This window comes from Anabas testudineus, chromosome 21 (genome assembly GCF_900324465.2).
Source record: "Anabas testudineus chromosome 21, fAnaTes1.2, whole genome shotgun sequence".
NCBI classification, from domain to species: Eukaryota; Metazoa; Chordata; class Actinopteri; order Anabantiformes; family Anabantidae; genus Anabas; species Anabas testudineus.
The window spans coordinates 9,044,782-9,066,909 of record NC_046629.1 but is presented as its reverse complement, the minus strand read 5'-3'; the positions used below and the strand labels follow the sequence as shown (position 1 = coordinate 9,066,909).

At 41.0% G+C, this 22,128-nt stretch overlaps 1 protein-coding gene across 1 annotated transcript in view; it reads right to left on the bottom strand.

The window, feature by feature from the left end:
- Positions 1-22,128, bottom strand: part of il1rapl1a (interleukin 1 receptor accessory protein-like 1a) — a 132,920-nt gene that overhangs the window by 34,492 nt on the left and 76,300 nt on the right. The window contains exon 6 of the mRNA XM_026375786.1: positions 9,247-9,321. Coding sequence (XP_026231571.1) covers positions 9,247-9,321 — 75 coding nt within the window. The remainder of the gene's footprint in view (positions 1-9,246; positions 9,322-22,128) is intronic.

Below are 22,128 nucleotides of genomic sequence, written 5' to 3'. Positions count from 1 at the left end.
GATGCACCCTAACAATGTAGGTTTTTTCACAGAACAGCACCAATAAACCCACTAACATCAGCCAAGAGGAAAATACCTACTTGATTTGGCATTTGTTTTGATTTAGAATGCATTTTTATTTTGTTTTTCATTGTAGTCTCTTTACAAAGGCCTACTTTACGAGTATCAGCAACGGCACTCATCACAGCCACGTGGGCTGTGTGTCAACATACAGTACATATAACATGTGAGTAACAGCTGAAGGTTGACTTGATAAAATCTGAACATATTCTTTAGTGAATTGCTATAATTTGCTGTGAATATTCTAATTATCATCAATAGACCTTTGATATTTCTAAACTACAGCAAAACTGATTAGGTCAGAAATGTGTAATGACACAAGCTCAACTATATGTGCACCCACACAGAAGCACATAAAACACACAAACCCAGCTGCACGGTTATTGCCTAGTACCCTAAGGAGGGTTTTTCCTTTTGTTTCAAAGGGGGTAATTATTACCATTGAGGGTAGTTATTAAGGAAAGTAAAGCTGGTATTTAAAATGCCTATTCTTGCATTGTTTAATACTAATAACACATTTCAGGGGTTGAAGAGAGTAGTTAAGGAAGGAAGGAAAGAAACAGGGAGGAGAAAAGAGAGAAAAATTGCAGGAGAGGCTAAAATAGCTAAAGGAAATGAGGGTTTCGCTCTCTTTACCACAGGGTAAATTACCGTTAAAAAAAGACTGAACTGTTTTTTGTACCAAGTTTAACACAATTTCTCTTCCATCGTAAACAGCTTCTTGAACCGTAGTGTGGATGACAAACAACGTGAAACAAAAATCTGGCCACGCTCTCTCAGTAATCCCTCAGGATCGCACACACACACACACACACACACACACACACCTCTCAACTGCTGTTCTGCACAGGAGGCTCAGAAGCAGCCATTCACAGTCAATCCAAAACTGTTTATGATAATGACAAAATTGAAGATAATTATCCACCTAAAACACTGTTTTTATTCATAAAATTATGCAAACCACCTCTATACTGCATCTGCTGCTCTGCAATACGTATATGTTATGATCTACTGTGAAATGTTCGAGGAGGCAGAGAGAGAGAGAGTGAGAGAGAGGGTTAGAGAAAGACTGACAGAGAGTGGGGGAGAGAAAGAAACACAGAAAGACAAAGACAGAGAAAGTCCATTAACACACTTGTAAATGAGTCTCAGCTATTTACCCCACGCTGGGCCTCTCGAATTACTGACTGTGTTCAGGATGCAGATTGCAGATGGCAATTAAAGATGAACAGTGTGCGCAGACACACGCGTACAGATGCACACACAAACACATACACTAACGTAAGCTTGCATACACCCTCCCTAAGGCAGCAGTTCGGAGCAGATCTACTGATCTCCATAGCAACATTCACTGCCGTGGGCGATGGTGACATCATGAAGATTGATTGTCATAGAAAAGCAACGGTACGGCAGAAAGAGGGCAGTGGTAACGTAGGTGTTAGCCAAAGTGCAAACGTGCTCCTCACTGCTGGATGAAGGCCTCCAGGTAGGGTCTTCGTTGGATAATGAAGAGCAGACATATGTGAAGGGCCTCGGCTAGTCTCCAAATACTTGTCAGAAGTGAGGATGGGGCACAAGCTTATGTAACACGGAGAAAAAGAAGGAGAACGAGGGATCTACTGTAGGTAGCTCTCTGGGGTTATAATTCTCAGTGTGGTCCCGCTCCTCTCGTTTCTGTTTATCCCCCCCATCTCTTCTCTTTCTCTCCTTATCGTTTCGTGTCCGACCGCCTCCTCTCAACCCTCCTTTACTTGTCTCTCTTCACACCACTGACTGATCTCTCCCTCTCTTTCTGTTAACTCTTTTACCCTTCGCTCAACACCAATGCTCGGTGCCGTGTGGTGACTAACTCCGTCGTCCATATAGAGCCACTCGCTTGCCAGAAACATCAGAGCCCTGAAGTTTGGAAGCTCATTCTTGGCTCTTTTTTCCTCTCTCCACCCTGCCTATTTTTTTTGGCACTTGTTTTTCTTCATTTTTCTGTTACGTAAGACAGACAGAAGTAGAACAAGCTTCAAAGTGAATGGCAAAGCCGTCTTTTCCCCTGCTCGCTTTGCTGTTCATGCATGTCATTCCAGTTCCTTCCCTCTTTTCCCTTCCCTTTCTCTCGATCCTTGTCTCTCTTTTCTCATTTTTCCGTGCTTTCTTGTTACTGTCCTTCTACAGTATATTTTTCTGCCAAATGTTACTCAGTTTTCACACTATCTTACGTACTGTATATCATCTGTATGTCAAGTTGCTCTTTATCAAGGTATCCCCTGGCCTTGTCTTTGGCACCTTGACCAAACAGAGGTGGCAGTGACAGGAGGAAGGAGATGAAAGCACAGCTTCTGAAAACTGAACACTTAAAAAGGAGACGAGTCTCATTACGTCTACCTCTTGGTTTGCTCTGCCCTTGTTGTAAATATAGAGTGATGCAGGGATGAGCAGGATGCTTTTTCTCCTCGATTACCTGCCAGTGAGCCTGAGCATCGGAAGCAGATGAAGTAAAAGCTACCACTACCTAAATAATCTTTCTTTAAAGACATCCTTTTGCTTAAATGGTGAAAAAACCTGGTGACTGGTTTAGCACAACCTTTTGGGACAGTCTGGATAAGGGATGTGTAATAAATACCTGCAAATACACGCAGACAGACACACATGCACCAACACGTGACTGACAAAACTGAAAATACACACTGACAGAAAGCATAAAGTTGAACTCAGGACAGAAAGAGACAAAGCAGATCTGTTGCCCTGTATGGGGCAGAGCTCATGGACATGACACGCCAAACAGAAACTGCTGACAAAAACAGTCTGGCATGTCGCCTCACATCTTCTAAGCAGGACTTTAACACAAAGCAGACTACAGTAAACAATCAGCATGTGCATGTGCCTCCGAATTATGGACTGAAACAAGTGTTTGACCATGTTCTATCACAGTTACAGTTTATTTTTAATCATAATAAAAGCAAAAAAGAAGATGCATCATGCTGTGATCCAAAACCTTAAAATAAACTCTCATTAAACATTTTCCCTCCTGTCTTGATGTGCGAGTACATTGGTTTATTTGCAAGAAAGCTGTATTTAATGAAATGGAGTACAAATCACATCTAAGGCAATGCTTTTCAGATTAAACGGGATACTCTGCAAGATAATCTGATAAAAAGTTGGCACTGTCACTGTAAAAGTTGTGCTTTGCTTTGTGCTACTGGAACAGGAAAAGCAAAGAAAAGAAAAAAAAAACTAAGGAGGAACCTCAATGAATGAGTGAAATCACTGATTTACTGGCCCGAGCAGCCAGTCAGACCCCTTTTTCTCACCGTCGGCCTCTGCCTCTGTTCAACCTATTCCACGTGCTGAATCGTCTGAACAGCTGCAGATAAGGTTTATTAAAACAGAAGCACTCTGCTAAAACTACACCTGCTTAAAGACAGTGCCTGACAGTCCAGTGTCAGCTTGTGGCTCAGAGAAAAAACAACCAACAGGCTAAATGTCGAATAGGCTCTGGCTGGACTGGTGTCACTGTGCTGAGTAATGCCAGGGCCGCAGTAAACAGGCAGCTACTGTATATGCGACGCACAGTGGGGTGATGTGTCAGGCTTTACTGCCTGCTATGTGGTGCTGCTTCTGTCTCCCCTTTGTGTGTTTTCGCATTCTTGGCCTTCCTCCTGCTCCCTTTCGTGTTAGGCATGTGTAGAAGTTCTGTTAGTTCATTTATCATACTGCAGACTCCCGCTCTCAGGCCCAGACTCGGTGATTAATGACGACCATTCACGCTCTTAAACATTTTGCTTTGTTTTGCTGACACACTAGTTACCATACAAGTCACCGTGGGTTACTTAACACAGGGTCACTATGGGACTATAACCAAACTGAATGATGACATAAAAAAAAAAAAAAAAACGGTGCCCATATCTGCAGCGTGACCTTTAAGAGCTGATTTTCTCTGTGATTTTCTCCCCTTCTGCGTTAGAATTTAAATATGTCATTTATCACAAAAGAAATGAACTACAAAGACACAGCCAATTGAGAAAGTGCTTTATGATTATTCACCCTAAAACATAGAGATACATGTAATTTCTCAGTTCTACTCTCAATAGATTCTTTGATTTCGATGAGTAATGTCATCATTTTAAAGCAGTGGTGGACCACATGCTTTTGCCTTTTTCATGAATTCTCTGTAAAAGTACCAACGCTGACAAAAAAAAATTACTTCAGACATGTAAGTAAACTACTATGACCATGCTTTTACAGCAATCCTATGTCCTAGAACGTTTATATAATATAATATAATACATCATTAGATACAATACAATTATACAGTGAATACTGGATTATGGTATGTGAACCAAATCATTCTGTTTGTAACGTACCAAATGTGTTTATTAACAACATGTAGTATCTATCACGTTTAACTTGATAGAAAAAGTAGCCTTTTGCAGTTATGTGTCCTACAAAATAAAATACTTTTATGTATAAATAGAATTTCTGGGAGAGGTTGTTTACATTCATGTGTTTTTGCTATGAGAGTGTTAATGTTTATAATGCGCCCGTGATGATGCACAAGATAAGATAACGAAGCCAGTACATGGCAATGTATATACTGTGTGTGTCAAACACGTATTATATCAGATAGCAATAAACTGAGCAAATGCACATGTGCACATCTACAAATCTACATTCAAATGTTGCATTAAACAGACAACCATTTTCGAGAGAAGTTTAACTAGATCATAAAAGATCGTGATAAAAAGGACAGTAGGATATAAAATGCATTTTATTCTCAGCCTCATCCAAATGGAATTAGGTGACACTTCTGTCTTCCTCTGGGATTGAATGGAAGTGGCCTGTTTCCAGAAACAGACATATGAGCTCTGGTCAGGTTAAGGATGACATATGGCTCAGGATGGTGAGTGTGCTTAATAACAGAATATGTCCTCACTTCTGACGGGTTTAATATTTCTTCTTCATTTTTCAAATGATTTAAAATAACTACAATTTATCTGCATTTGCAGTATAATGAAGACATTTGTGCTTAAGATTAGAAAAACAACATCACAGATAAAGAAATCAGAGGCACTGCACAAACATTGGATATAAACTGTACCACAGTTTGAAATGGTCCAAAAGAAACAAATCTCTGGTGTACTGAGCAACACACACAGAACAGGCCAGAACTCTTCACAGAAACCTTGAGAGAGCTGTTGAGAAAAACCCCAAAACAGTCACCAACAACCCCCACAATGCAGGAGTGAAAGTATCTTTATGGCCATACCACAAGATGCAAATCCCTCAGCAGCAGTAAGAACCTGAAAGCTAGGTTTGAATTTGTACAGCGATGAGCCACAAAAGCTCAGCAACAAAGGTTTGTGGCCTGCTGAGACCAATTTTACTTTTCAATTTTACCCTCTACTAAAGTGAGGGAAAGGCCAAAGTGTGTGAGAAGAAAGAATCTGCTCATGATCTAAAGCACTCAGGCTCATCTGTGAAGTGCAGTCGAGATAGTGTCATGGCTTGGGCTTGCATGGTTGCTTCTGGAGCAGGCTCACTAAGCTTTATTAATGCCCTGACTCGTGATGGTGGCGGCAGGATAAATTCAAAGGTGCACAGGAAAATTTTGTCTGACAATTTACAGAGAAATGCATCAAAACTAATTAGGACAAGCTTCATCAGGCAGCAAGACAATGATCCAAAACACACTGCTTACTCAACACAGGAGTTAATCAAAGGGAAAAAGTGGAAAATTTAAAACTGACCAAATCAATCACCACATCTTAGCACAACTGAACATGCACGTCACCTTCTGAATAAGAAATGGAATGAAAAGACCTGAAGGAGACTGCAGTAAAAGCCCAAAAAATAATACCAAAGGATAAAACCATCATTTAATGACTCAGTGAGTTGCTGGATTGATGCAGTCGTACCCTTTCTGACTTTAGGCCATTTGATACAAAAAGTGCTACGTTCTATGTTGTTTAATGGATCTAGGCATAAATATCATGAATTAAAAGCAGCAAACATAAATGAATTGTTCTTGAAGGAGAATCTATTTCTACTTTAAACATATATAAACTATTCCTTTGCCAACATTTCATTATTTAAACAATCCTATCCAACAATCTCACAGTGAGTGAGGGTAATGTTGGAGATATAGCATTAAAGAAGGGGAATGAATGTGTGTGTGTCAAAGACACAGACTGAAAGAGAGCAATAGACAGACAGAGAGTAATTTAGTGAAGTGACTCTGTGTTGACCTTTAGTAACTCTCTAGAGCAATGTCAATTTCAATTTCACCCTTCTCCATGAAAATGTGACATGTCTGTGTCACGGCCAGGTTCTAGAGAGAGGAGAGGAGAGGAGAGGAGAGAGAGAGAGGAGAGGAGAGGAAAGGAGACTTCCACACTGTCTCTGTGTGTCTGTATGTATGCCTGACAACGTCAGGGCATGCTCCTGATGAGTTGACGGTTGTTGTCCTTGGGGATCTCCTCCCAGATCTGGATCAGGGCATCACTGATCTCTTGGACAGTCTGTGGTGGTTCTCAGCGGCATGTGATGCACTGATACATATTGTCCCAAAGGTGCTCAGTTAGATTTAGGTCAAGGGACTGTCAATCATCCCCAGGGAATCGACACCACATCAGTGAGTGTGTGTTTTAAATTCGGAGCTATGTGTAATACGCCACATGATGTAAGCATGTGTATTTCTGTGTGTAGTGCTCTCACCAACCCGAACACACTACATCACAAATGAAAACTCCGCAATATGAATAAGCCTCCTATTCTAGAAGAAGTGGACTGCACCAACTCACCACTGGGGGCCAGCAGTAAAGCTGAAAGAAAAACTGCATGGCTCCTGACAATCTTTGACAATTCAAACCATCTTACACAACCTTGACTGTGTCACCTTTGGGAACTACTCTGAAAATGTCAAGTTGTCTGAAAGTAATATTTGCAGGTCTGCTATCTGCATTATCAGTCACACAACATGAAGGACTCGTCAGACCCTAAAAGCTTTGTAGATGTGATGAAAGCAACACATACATAAGAAGCACTACTACTGGTGGTGGGGTTGTGGGTACATTAAGGATGTATAGCTGTGCAGTTTTGGCCCTTCAGTGTCAGAGACATGTAAGGGAAGCTGGGGAAGACACCCTGCTCCTGAGACAAGTAAACTCCCTCTGTTCCTCTGTCCTTTTGTTGCTCTTCCCCGTCATTTCTTCCCTTCTCAATTCTCTTTTCCCTGACATCTGTCTTCAGAGACCACTCTCACGCTTCCCAATTTCTAGCTTTCAATGTCCTCACTATGCTTGGACTTCCTCATTCTTCTTTCTACACCATTCTCACTGACTTTCCTCTCCATCCCAACCGTGTTTCTTCTGTCGGAGTTTATGTAACATATGTGTTTGATTTGTTTCTGCAAATATGTCTGCTGGGTAAAGCTGGCTGCCATGGCGGCTGTCTGAAACCTGCACTAGTCACAGCAGCAGCAGAGGAGATAAAGTGGGCCTGTGTTTCCCGGCAGTGTTGCAGATTTATCTCTCTGCTTACGGGTCTGATTTTACTGCCCATCCATTGGCCTCCATTGGATCCCATCACTTTCTCTCTCTATCTCCCACTTGCCGTAAGGGACCAGCCTCTCTCTGTGTGCATTCTGACTACCATAAATCTGTCACATTGCTCTATAAAGCTGCTTAGGGCATGACTCAACAAATATTAAGGAAGAGGAGAATGAATAAATAAAGCTAAATAAAAGAGAAACTCTCATCTGTAGGGAGAAACAACTTTTCTGCACATAAAATGGAGCCCGGCTGTAAAATATTTACCTCAGTGTCTCTGTGCTTTAGACACTCTGCTGGGAATCTGTGGGCGCTCACTCCATGACATCACACATATTTTTTCTTTCTTGTCTTCTCTGCCTTGCCTATGACTCCCTTTTCATGTTGGTAGCACCAAGACCTTATGTACCATACCATTAGAGGGGAGCCCACAGGCTTTTTATACATAGGTCCATTTACAAGTCATGTGGACTACTAAGTAGCTTCACTAACTAACCATTGTATGTCTTCTTTGGCTCTGAAAAGAGTTTTGTAAAATCAAAAGCCTTGAGATACCTCCAGTCTTGATTTAGGCTTATACACAAACTGCAACACAAGCTAGGGACATGGAAGTTTTAAAGATATATGACTATACCAGGTGTTTTGGGTTCAACAAAACAGATTTTGACCCTTTGCTGCACTGATTTTGACTATTCTTCTGTTCAATGAGTCTCCCCATTTTATGGTACTAAGTCACCGTGCAGCTGCCCCATAATAAACACAAGCACACTCATACAACACTTACTCATACTACTCAAAATTCTCAGACTCTCATTGAAACCAGAAGAGAGACAAATGACAAAAATAGCTGAGGGGCTTGTAGTGTGCAACCTGTTCATGCATGGGTGTGAATATGCCCACATGTGAAGCTGTGCTTGTCAGTTTATCAACAGCAGCAATTTTTCACTCTTGATCAGCCAACCGTGGAGCCATTTTAAAAGACTATACCTGGGCGCCAATAGCATTAGCTAGAAGACAAAAGGTAACCACTCCGTGAATCACTGCACCTTCTTTGTCTCTGTCCCCTCCCCCTCTTTTTCTCTCACATACTCATCCCATTCTTCTTTGCTTTCCAGACCTCTCTGTCTTGTCCCATCAGCTTCACCATGACAGACACATTAGCCATTCACAGAGCAGCAAACACCATGTGGACAGTGGACTGTGCCCAGAAATCAAGCAATATGCCGTCACATAAAAAAAACAAAACAACAACAACAAACACAACCATATGCATATAGTCTCTCATGCGCGTATGCACTGGTAGGCCCATCGTAACCCCACGTCAAAGAAGACAAACAACAGCAGCAGATAGCAGCCGCCTCTCCATGTGGCAAGCGAGCGTATGGAACCCTGGCACCACATGGGCTCTCCATTGTTGACAAAACAGCCTTAGGGACATTAGAACCCACTATTTGCATATACGAAAAACACTTTCACAATTTTTTTTTTCTTTTGCTGCTTCTCCAGCAAATAAAAATGCCATCATCAATCTGTGTTCACCACCTGGAGGTGTGTTGGAGAGGATTTGTAAAGTCATCCATTTCCTGTCATTTGGAAATGACACAGATAGTACTGACTGCAGCTGGAGGAAATCCCATGATTGTCTTACCTAGCTGGAGCTCCATATTGCTAATCTTGTTTTCCGAGGGAAACAGGATCTTTGGTGGCTTGTCGGTCAAAGGAGCTGAAAAGGGAGAAAAGACACAATTTAAACATGATGCAGAATAAAGCAAGAATAGTATGAATTTCTAATTCTTATTTTTTACTAGTAGTATTTCCCAATGTCTTGCCCTTTCATTTGTTCCACGGTATTTTATTTACTCCTTCCTGTGCCTTACACAGGTTTGTTAGCACTGAAGCAGAAAGCATAGACAGAAGTGATCCCTTACCTTATAATTACTGTGAAAGAAATAATTGCATATCCCCCTTCCTTCCTTGCCAACCCACTCTTTGCATCTTTGCAAACACATTGCTCTCTAGTGTCTATAGAAAATCATCTGACCTACTTCTGATCATAAATACATTACCGAGTTGCCAAGAACAAGCCACCGTTTAATCTAGATGAGTGTTGAAGAGCCATCATGTAGTGTGTGTATGTCTGAGTGTGAGGGAGCAGCTGATGCTGTAATGATGCTAATCATCCATACGGTGGATGTCAGACCTGCTGCTGAAGTTCCTCCTCTGGGGAATGTCAGATCATGCAGCAGTTTTATTGTTATTAAAAGCATTTGTGGATTTTGTAGGATAGGCTGTGTTCTTCAAGATGTAAGAAAATGGGAAGTAGGTACATAATCAACATGACCAAGGTTGGTGTGGAGATCGAGACAAAATCGAGACATTGTTTGGGACTTTTAAACACACATGAACATAATGTTGTTTTGTCTCTTAGAACACAATTGAAAAGGACAATATTCAACACAACACCTGCTTGACCAATGAACACCTGAATCAGCACCTGTCACCTGAAACTCACAGCTTTTTAAACCAAAACACTAGTTACAAGTAAACGGTGCCATTTATCCCACTAACACTACACCACTCACTTTGTTTTCATTATGCACATTTGTTCTGGCTTGTTGGAGAGTTATGCTTTACGTTTTTCTCTGACCTGTTAAATTCACATTGTATAAGAAATCCCTGCATTATATTGGCACAGCTAGAACCAATGAGACCAGTCAGAGTGGTCTATACTTGTATACTTGAACTTCAACAGCAGTACAACAGCAGTGCTACTTGCGCTCTATTTTATTTTAAAGTAAAAAAAAAAAAAAATCTAAGTGGTGCAGATCATCTTTCTCTTCTGATTTTAACACTTTGTTTGAGTTTAGCATATTAGGTGATCTGTTCAAATGCGGCACTATATTTTATTGCTGTGCAGTTACATCAGAAGAAAGATTGGGAAATGTTAAGCTCATTATTACCCACATTTCACTGCTAGCAAGCACGACATGGCTGATATTATCACAGACCTTAGAACGTCTTCTTCTGTATGAAAGCGAGTGCAGAAGCTGACCACTTTAATTATACTGTACTGTAATGCTTCTACGGCCAGATTAAGATGTTTACTGAAACAAAACAGACCATTTATAGAGAAAGAGTGGTACTACTGTATGTCTCCGAGTACAGTGAATACTTATATTAATGTCAACTTTATGCATTACATTTTACAGTAACACAGTGAGAAGAATATGACCTCTGACCTTGTACACAGCAGCACACTAGACAGAGACATGCAAGACAAACAGACATGTATACTGCACACATTTGTATTTACTGGAGGACAAACATTGAAACTGCAGGTGCTAAACCAGCTGTGAAGAAACAGCACCTATGTTGAATAAAACAGAGGCTACTCCCAACAACAGACCTTTCAGACACGTCTTATTATTAAGGGGTGAATTTGCATTGGTGCCTTTTTTTTTTTCAGGCTAGTATGTAGCCCGGTGCTTTTATTAAGATGTTTCCTTAAGTGTCCCCACCAGCCCTCTGCTTTGCCTTATTATAAGACCTCTCTAACAAGCAGTTTGAAAGCTCTGCTTTGTTTTGTTGTGTGTATTTCGGAGGAACAAGCCATGCAGCGTTGCTGTGCTAAGTCATTCAGCACAGTAAAGTGCATGGTCTTGTCTGAAGTAAAGTGCATGGTCTTGTAGAGTGTGTGGTTTAAGGCGGAATGATAACATATTTAACAATTACACAAACTTGTCAGAAATAAGTTTTCTAGCAGGGCAATGTGGGTAAAAGTGAGATTTTTTATTATGTGTTTGTCTGAATAGAGTTTTTTAGTTTTTGCTCAACTGTAGCACCTGCTGATATGTAAATACTGACAAGGAAGTACAGCGACTGTGAGAGGGGCGGTCACGGGCTTTTAGGCACAACTGTTTGCACTGTTAATAGGTAATCACACAGCACAAATTACACTAGATACTGATACAATTTTAATTACATATCAAACTGCTATACATAATTACACAATGGGTGATCCTATAGCTAATTATGCACTGGGCAAACAATTGAGGAGAAGCTGTGTATGGGAGACAAGAGGGGAGGCAGATGTGGTAAGGAGAACACAGATAGGAGGCAGACATCAGTAGACAGAAAAGTAGAGCTGGTGAAATGAAGTGAATAAAACAGGAGAGAGGATGGGAAGCAAAATTTATAAAGCTAAAGTGAACCAGTCAAGAAACACGCTTCCCCTCATTTTGGCATGCAACACTTGCTTCTGAAAATCTCATTATCTTAATTACCACTCCTTTATGGGAAATACATCAATTATCACGGTTCGGGAGGGACACCATTTAAAATGTGGAGGATTGGGAGCAACTCCTAACAAAGGAAAGAGTCTCTGTTTGCCATTACCAGGCAACGTCTGGAATTAAGCAACCATAGACAAAAACAGGTAATTAAACATGCAAATATATCTGGTGCATTAATGGAAGGTTTTGTAAGCACCACAAGAATATGAATGAATGTTTAATGTCTCTTATTTCTAAAAGACCTTTTTTTTATTATAGGCTATATTTTTAAGGTTAGAGTCAGGTATTAATTCAAACCATGGATGTCCATTTGCTACTTTAAAAGTCCTGTTAAACAAAGACATTTCGGGCTCAGTGAAAATGATCGCTTAGCTGAGGTTGACTTAGGTTTGAATTTTTTTTTTTTTTTGGACTATTACGCTGTATTCATGTAATGGTCTCGAGTTCTAATTGCGAGTTTGGGCCATGTCCAAGTTGGGTGGCAAATGATTCACTTCCTGCGTTATTTGAAAAAGGTAAATGGACTGCACTTAAAGCTTGTTTTAAATGTAACAGACAAAGTGCTTTACAATGACCCTCTGATTCATACAGTCACACACAGATGGCCATGCACGGTGCTGTTCTAACCATCAGGAGCAATTTGGTGTTCAGTGTCTTGCAAAAAGACACTTTCGACCACTAGAAGACCACCTTTATCTCCTAAATTTCAAAATTATACTTAAAGAACAAATTATAATCTCATGTTAAATGTTGCAGAACCTGCAGCTACACTGGTTGGACACCAGTAGGGTAAACTTAGCTAAATCGTTTAATGCCTGTTACTTCTGTTGTTCAGATTTGACATTAATGATGTGGTGCTCTGTGAGTCATTTAATATCTGCCTGATGAATGTGTCTTTAAAGGAAAGTTTTGCTGTTGATATTGTTTAAATCTAGGTCTATAACACTACCTTCAATGACAAGTTGTAAATGAAATTAGGTTGGAAGTTCATTTTTACTTTGCAGTTAGATGTGGAGCCATTCATCAGAGGACGATCACAGTTGAAAGTCTGAAGCTGATTAGGGGATAAGTGCAAAACAATATCTTCTCACTTTCTTTCTGTTCATTAAGCTGGAGGTCTGAGCAGGTGTGCTTGTAAGATACTGTTGCTAAAATACTATATTACAACCACCAGCAGCTCACTAGGCTGCACTGGAACAGTAACAGATTTGTGTCAATATGAGACAGTTTGTACTGAGTTTCTAAATCACTTTGCAATAAGTCAGTAGAAGTTATTCCTCAGCTGCATCTCAAAGGAAACAAAAACAGACACATTTTCTCAAATATGCTGTAACTTTAAAAGACACCAACTCAATTTAGCTTAGCGAGACAGTTGGAGTGCATTTTGCATGAACTGAGGTCCCTGCATGCATTTTGTCACTATTTCTTTCAATGTGGTTTCATTCCACATGAAATTTGATACGGAGTCTGAAATGAAAAGAGGTAGTTATAGCGACCAAAACCTACTGTCGCATGCATATAAGCACCTCAATACTGTGTTAAGACCAGCTTAAAAAAATCCAAACAATTCCTTTAAGGGGACAGAATGGCCAGGCTGGTGTGCTTGTGCATGTTTTATGCCATGAGCTCAGTGATTCAACATAAAACATTGACATCTGAGTATCCTCAGGGCAGAAGCATTGTCTATTCCCTTTAGCAAATTAGACGGAATTCATTTCAGTAGGTGACACAAAGTCACCGTGACACAGCATCTTTGTAAACACTTTAACCACATAACTGTAGGGCTGCATTCCTTTAACTTGGGATGAGTGCCGTAGTGAAAAATGTAGCACGCAGTGTGAAATGTGTGAAGTAATCACAAGCATGGCTGGGTTACGTTTTCAAAGCCTAAGATTCTTTGACACATGACAGTCAGTATGAAATAACTACACTGCATCACTGTGAGTAGGTCTTAAGTGCTATTGAGGAGAGACTAAGACATCTTTTGTGCATACAGTATGTGTGTGTGCATGCATGCAGGCCTATATACGTGGATACATTAACACAGAGTGGGACTCTGTGGATATAAGCTTTGTGATCAGTCATCCACAATCCCATTTCTGCCTGGTGGCAGAAAGCTCACTGGACTTTCCAGATGGATTATTCTGGGTGACTGACTGTAGAGAAACAGCAAATTAATGAATTAAGGATGGAGCTGAGATGCTTGGTTCACTGGGCTTTTTCTGTTAGTTGTCCCATTTGTGGGGTTGGCTGCAGGGGATTTGCAATAAAGAAATATGCCGTCTGCAAATTTGTGACAAAGGTGAAAACAAGAACAAATCAAAATGTATAAATTAGTACCACAAGCAGTATGTGGGTGCACAGGTACTTACACAGCCATACAAATGGACATTTGCAGGCACTTATGTAGTGCAACATTTGTGCATTAACACACGCATTCATGCATGGACAGACACACACACACACACACAGTCACGTGAAGCTGTGAACATAAGCCTGTATTGTCCTTTGGTCTCAGGAAATTGGCTCCCAAAGGTTTTCAGTATTTTTACCAACAAAGGCAGCCAAGCTGGACAATAAAGGCAAAAGCAGAAGAAAGGGGACTCGAGCAAATATAAAGTCCTTGTGAGTCTCCCAAGACTGCTGAGCTTGACTAGAAGAGTTCTCCTCTATGGCTGGTAAACCTCTATATTGTACTGGAGGACATCACCATATATTAACAGTGACCTTCCTCTGTAGTGTTGTCACCTTTGAGTCAGTTTCATTACATTCCTGATGGTGCAATAACCATCCTGTATGATTCTCTTATAAAGTCACCTCAGAGTATACAGAATTCAATTCCAGACCTGACCATTTCCTACATGAGAGAAGCTGAGCTGGGAGCTGGATGGTGTCATCCAGAGTAAGGATATAAAAGAAGTTATTCATCCTAAACCAAATCACGCACCCCTACTGTGTAGCACTGTTGTGCTCTTTGAGAGTCCTGCCTCTGGCAAAAATGAAGTATTTGAACATCAAAGCAACAGGAGTGTGTGTTCTATCCCGCAAATGTGGCGAGACAGGCTCCAGCATCATAGTCACTCAAACTGTTAAACAGCGATCATCACCAAAAGTACAACCCGCCTCTTTTTTAGCCAAGCATTACTGACTAAGCAGCATCTTAAGAGATAACTGTATCTGAAGATGAAACATGCTACTGTATGTATGACTGAGCTGATCAAAGTGGGGTTCCAGCTTTAAGGTCACAATAATCCATATCTTTGTGAAATAGTAACGTAGAATTTTTTGCTTGCCTGTTGTCTTCCCTTCCACGCTAACTTTAACAGAGCTTTTACTATAACTCAGCATCAATTAGCCAAAGTGTCTTCTTGAGCCTGGCTTTAAGTGGTTGCAAAAATGAACAATGAGAAAATACACACCTCCGCACAATAATACATTATTCTCTGCTTAAAAACCAACCTCATTAAGACTGTCTTAACTTATTTTCCCTGACTCGCAACAAGGATTATGTTTTATGAAGGCTGATAGAATAACACTGTATTTCCATCAAGAGTTTCAATTAAGCCGTGAGCAAATGTGAAGAATGTTTGAAATGAATAAGGAGCAATTTATAGGTATACAGAGTCAAAGGTGTCCTCAAAATTTAATGGTCTCCTCTGTGTTTTGCTTCACTGTTATTAAAAAGCACGTACAGTAACTGCAACAGCCTCTCTCAGATTTGTGTCTAACCACACACACACACACACACACACACAACATGCCCAATCATCTCTCCTTACGGTCTGTAGGGATCTGTAATCTGTAACACACATATGGCGTGCAGCACGCTGTTGCAGTATTACAGTATGCACTATGACTGTTTCTGCTTTGCATTAGCCACAACTTAGATCATGGACCAATACACATAGAGTGACAATTTAAGCAATTTTTATGATCTCTGGATCTGTAGTCAGACATCAGAAAATCCATTGCAACCAACCTAGAGAGCACAGGAGACAACTGTGCCTGTGTGCAAACTCTGCAAGTGATGAAGCACAACTGCATGTTCAAAACCCTTACAAGTGTGTACTTGAGCGTGTGCATTCATGCATGTTTATTTAAATGTACTGGGAGAGAAGACAGGCATCTATGTTTGCTAAACAGACAGCAAAACAGAGAGACAGCAAGCACATACTGCATGTACGATGATCTTCACTGGGCTGTACGCCTGTGAGGATACACAAAAAATGGAGCATTTGAGGATGTGTGATGCGATACAAAGTTCAAATGAGTATGACCAAATGGGAAGGTAAACCACAAGCTGCACATGCATGTCTGTGGTTGTTTCATGAGCTAGAGCTGAACATTAAGGCTTCTGGGACTTCGGTTGGATACAAAGTGGAGAGGCGGCATAATCAGGGAGCACAAAGCAGGGTGGAAGGTAAGGATGGAAGAACAGGACAATAAAGATGATAGAAAAGAGAAGAACTTCATGGGGAGAAAGTTTGCTAGCCTCAACCTGTACTTCATCAGCAGTATAAACACATCAACTATCTGTGTGGGTGTAGCTTAGCACTGTCTGCTTTGTGCCTTCACTGAGCACAACAGCTCAGTCTTTTCATCTGTCTCCAACTCTTAACCTCTCTCACTGCAGCACAGGGCAAATATTTTCTTTCATTTTATCTCACTAAGAGGTGTGGTCCTCTCTCCCCCACTGTCATCTTTTCATCCTTTTGTCATTGTCCCAGAATTGGCTCCACCACACGCTTTTTCTACCTTTCAGTAAATTCAGCCAGTTCTTTTCTTAGATTCTTTTTCTCTGTACTCAACCCAGCTTATGGCCATACCTCTCACTGGCAGCTTGTATGTGTGTGTCTGTGCTATGTATCTTGGATAATATCACTGTGAACTTTAATGTTCCCCAGTGGGTAGAGTGTACACTACATCGTTCTTCCATTAGGGCTCAGCACACAGACAAAGTGTACACATGAGCAATGCAGGTCAACGCTTAACGTCTGCCAGGGTGCAACATTGCTATAGACCTTGGTTTTCCGGTTCAGACACACTTCAACAAATGTTTGTGTGTGCTCCTGTTGCACACATACAGTGCTGACCCTGCAAACACACTTAAATTCATTCATCAACATTAAAACCAAACACTCTTACAGAGAATACACCTCTTCTGGTCTGTTCTATGTAACAAAACAATGAGGGAAGTGGTGATGAAAAAGCCATGTGGAGCTTATACAGATAGGCAGAGGGTGGGAACATTTCAATACAATACTACAATTTTCAGACAAGATACTGATGATCAAAACATCCAGCAGCAGGTTTTACTGTAGCCGACGGCAGAAGATTAGCTCACTAATCAGTGCTGATCGCTATGGGCAATTCTGAGGGAAACCCCAGTGGCCTGGTGTCCATTCTGTTACTCTGTCAGCACAAGAGGACAAAGCTAACCCAGTGAACTGCAGGGTAAAGCAGGTGGATACACTCCTGAGGGACGGGATTAACACAGTCCTGGCACATTACAACCAGCATGCACAGAGCATAATCCCACGGGAAGGGTGTGTGTGTCTCTTTTTCGTTGCAATGTCAGGTCTGTAATGGTGTGCAAACACACTGGTAATACCCGTAGGATCCTTAAAGTGACACGTATAGGTTTACAAGAAAAATGTACAAGAAATAACTGAGGAACAGATAGGCAGCCTGCAGGGTCACCTCAACGCCATCTGCTCCATCAGCTCCCTTTGACCCGTCTCCACAGCAACCTCAGCAGCTTCAGAATCCACTGTTCCTCCTCATCTGTGTATAATAACTCAATAATGTCAATACGGCAATTTCACTATGCTCTGTTTAATATTTATATAATTTAGTGCGCTTAGTTGTTTTAGTTGCAAAACATTAAGCTTTATTTAACATAATTTCTTCTATTTTGTTTAATCCTTTTGCATTTTAACTAAATACTATGTACATTCTAATTTGTTTATAATCCTTTTAAGTGTTTTAAAGCTGCCCTCCTGGCCAGGTACTGCTGGATGAATTTCCCATTTTCAACTAATCATTTAAAATACAATTAAAAACAAGCTTTAGAGATCATCAAAAACACGTGAACAAAGATCACGTGTGTTTATTACTCCACCAACAGAACTGTTTGTCAGCAGGCCAAATGATTTTTACCTCTGCCTCATAGTGGTGTTTAAGTGTTAATTGGCACCCCGTTGGTTGGTTTTCAATAGTAGAGACACACAAAGTGGATCCCGCTCAGGTAAAAAGTGGCAATATTGATGACTAAATGATGAGGACATGCAGAAAACAGCACTTTACCATGGGGAGTTTCACTGAGGAGAAGGAAGGAGAGGACAGCTCACTTGCTCTTGTTTTTTTTTTTATTATTCTGTTTTACCTCCATCGCTGTTCTGTTCACACCTCCATCTAAGCAGATAAGTAAGAGCTCAGCAGCAGAGCAAAACGAGGCGAGAACAGTCATATTTTCACCTGAAGCACAGGTCAACACTTTTTTGATGGAACTGCTGCTCTGTTACAACAAAGCAGAAGAGCAGTTATTCTCATAGCCAGACTGAAGAAGGACTAGCATGACTAGCATGAATAGTCCCTCTAATGCTACACACACACACACACACACACAAACCTTGAGTGTGTTTAGTCTGAGCCAAATTCTAATTAGAGATTCAGTGGTCTCATCTGTGATCATAAGCACAAGATGTGCATATATGCAATAGACTCAGTTAGATACACAATCACACATTAACACAGACACACACATTCGCACACATAGAAAAACCTAAAATAGACCCTGGCATACACACAGTCAACAGTCAGTCACATAAACACTCTTACTGGAGAGCAGCACTCATTAGCATGACACAACTGATGGTCTAAACTGTCTCTAAGCTCCATTTTACCAGCTGACTCAAATGAAGCCAGTCACATAACACACTGCCAGGGTGAGATCTGCAAGTCATGTGTTTGTTTGCTTCCCCTTATTCCAAAAGCCTAACGACGCTCTTCTCTCCCAGCCTCCTAAGACAGATGGAGATCATTAGCTTCTTTCACTCCCCTCTCTCTCTCCTCTCTCCCTCCCGACTCGCTCCGATCTGTCATGTCTAAACCACAGGCACTTTTTGTCTTACCTTTTCACTCATCTCCTCCCCTGTTTGCCCCTCGTTCGCTGTCTCTGTCCATCTCCCGCTACACAGATTTATATCTAAAAGGTTTCAAACTCCAGCAGGATCTTACCAGTCTAACAAGTGCTTCATCACTCTTGTCAGAAGTAGTTATAGGAGTCATGACACACACTTCCCCAGACAGGAGGAATTGATGAGAAGCCATTAGACTCTGCTGATCCTGGAGCAAACAGGGAGGCCTCCATTGTTGCACTCCTCTAGTCCTTGACATCGAAGCATGGACAGCAGCGGGTTCTTTAGACATGAGTCAGACACACACACAACACAGCTGCGATTGCCAAAGCATCTGCCAAAAGGTTCAGGCTGCAATTCCCCTGTAAGCCAGAAATGCGCCAGTGGCATGTAGAATCCTATTATTTGTTAATGAATCTCTGTCATTGATGGTTTTATTAGGAGACACAAGGCAAAATGAACACCACACTGTGGAGTGACACGGTTTAATGTTGGCACTGTAGCAGTTTAGCTGTGTGCCTGTTTGCAGTAGTGCTGAAAGGTGTTAACAGAGCTCCTGCTGTCCTGCTTGCACTAGTAACCATCTGGATTGAATCCATCATTTGCTTCTGCACTTCCTTCGTGGCCCTGACTCCTAATTCCTCATTATGACACAGTGGTTGTGGGACCAGCTACAGGAGGGGCTTTTTAGCCAAAAGCCGATAAGCGGACTGTCAGTGCAATGCTGTGTTAATGCTGTTGTTTCTGAGACTGAAATATTAAATATTTCTAGTAAAACTGAAACTGTGACTAAGAAATGTTATTGCCAGTAAATAGGAAAATCCTGCTTTGCCATCCATTGTTTGATCAAATGTTTATTCAAATGCTATATTACTGGTTTTAATACGCTTGAGTGGTTATATGGGAGCTGTTGACAGTCTTTATAGTCCTGACCTGAAGTTTTTACTGTGCGCAGAGGCAGAGAAGAAACATCTGGTAAATGAAGCCACTTGTTGTTTTTGGGTTAGGGTTAGATGGAGCACAGTGTTGTTTGTTGTTGAACGTTATTAAGTTGTATTATAAGCTGAACTGTCCATCCTATGGAATGCTGTTAGTGCCTTTAATTAGGGATAAATCAGGTCACTTAGATTTCAAGCTGCCCTCCTAGCATTAAAATAACCTGGAGGCAATTACTGTAGCTGAAGAGTCGAACCAGTTAAATACTGTAGAAACGCTTTGACCTGGTTGAGGGTGGCTGAGGTTAAATGAGGCCAGAGCTTGGCTTTATCTCTCTGCTTCTAAAAGCCTGACATGTTTCCTGCAGAATGTCTGACACTACCTGTCCACAAATCAACCATCAAAAGTATATGAATAGAATATGACACACACACACACGTGGTCATCATGGTTACACCTTGATCATCACTGTTGTGTGGACGAGAAACAAAAACGCAAGGAAATATATGCGAGAGGTAATGTGTAATGAGGAAAAGTAGTACAAGGCAGAACAGCAAGTTGACAGAAGACACAAAAGAAAAATCACAAGGGAACTGAGCCACAGCCTAAAAAGTGAGCAAAGGAGACGCCAAGCAAGTAGGAAAGGCTATTTGTCTGGATAAGTAACATGTTTTGACCATTACTCTGAAGGCAACATCCCTTTTCCAGTGCATCAGTCCATCAGTGTTATTCTGAATGCCTGAAAATGTCGTAATTGCACACGTCTACGATGTTGTACGAAAAAATACAAATGACTCGAAAAAAGTGATTTATAGCCCTTGACCCAAATAGACTCACTGGAGACTTACGGTCTGAGTGGCAGCCATGTTGGATTGTTTTATTCTATGGTGGTGTGTTCACTAGCGGCTCATAAATAAGGCAAGTCCCAGAGGGCTAGAAAGCCCTTCTAAATCGCGGCTATGTTTCAAGACAAAGCCTCTTTTTATTTCACTCAGAATAACTTGTCACAACACAGCTGAACCCAAGGTGCCATCCTATCAATTTCCATGGCAACAGGGTTTGTGGGATTTGCAAACGCAGAAAAGAATATAGTGGGCAGTGCTTTAGGACAATACCTGTGGAGGTGACTATTCATTTGAGATTTAGGCGGATTTTTAAAATGCAAAAACCTTTCCTACATACTTTTTTAGTGCTGAAGATTTTCCTAACAGCAATTCAAAACCTGTACAGTATGGACAATAGGAATGAGCACAGCAATCTGTGTGAATATTGCACACAGTTGGAATTTAAAAACAAACTAAACCTCAGTAAACATGCATATAACAAATCAATGACATTACTGCATTTGATACCATGCAGCATTACTGTACCTACTGTAGACCTACTGAGTTAATGAGGACATATTAAGCAGAAAGAAGTTATCATGAACAGAGTTGTGGTTATTTCAAATGAGAGATTTATATATTTGTCTCTTTGTCTGACCCTGATTTTTAGCAGCTGGAAAAATGTGATGAAATGACTCACCAACCAGAGGAACGTTTCAATCTGAGTGTTCTGGGGTTGCTTTCTGTGTTGCCAGCACAGTTAGTCAAATCAGATCAAACCACAGGCACACAGTCCTGGAAAAACAGATTAGCTAAACTGGAAGAGTCTTCATAAATAATCCTAAAACTTTGCTGCTATGAGGTGATGTTTTCATTGCCTTTAAAACTTACTGAACCTGTAGAACTGCAGCAATAAACATCTTTATAGCCTTTTGTGCATATATTCACAAAATACCCTGCATGATTTTTTTGTCAGAGACATTTCAAACGCACATAAAAGGGAATAAAACAGTAAACACTAGGAAGCCAGTCCGTAGTGTCTCACAAAAAGTGTGCCACCAGCACTTTACTATCACATTCTCTGAGAGCTAAGAGGCACAAGAGAATGTAATGACATATATTCTATGTATTATTTGCATTTTGGCTACAACCACCTGTTTGCTTCAAAGCATTGCAGCGGAGGGAAAGAGACAGGGTTTGACAGTAATGACTAATCATGGACCAGCAATACAAAGCGGGCCTCTTCACAGGGAGCCTTTGATGCAGGTGAATCACATCCTAAACATTCTTATTAGCAGGAGTGGGGGAGCAGAGCGAGGGAGGAAGGGTGAAGAGAAGG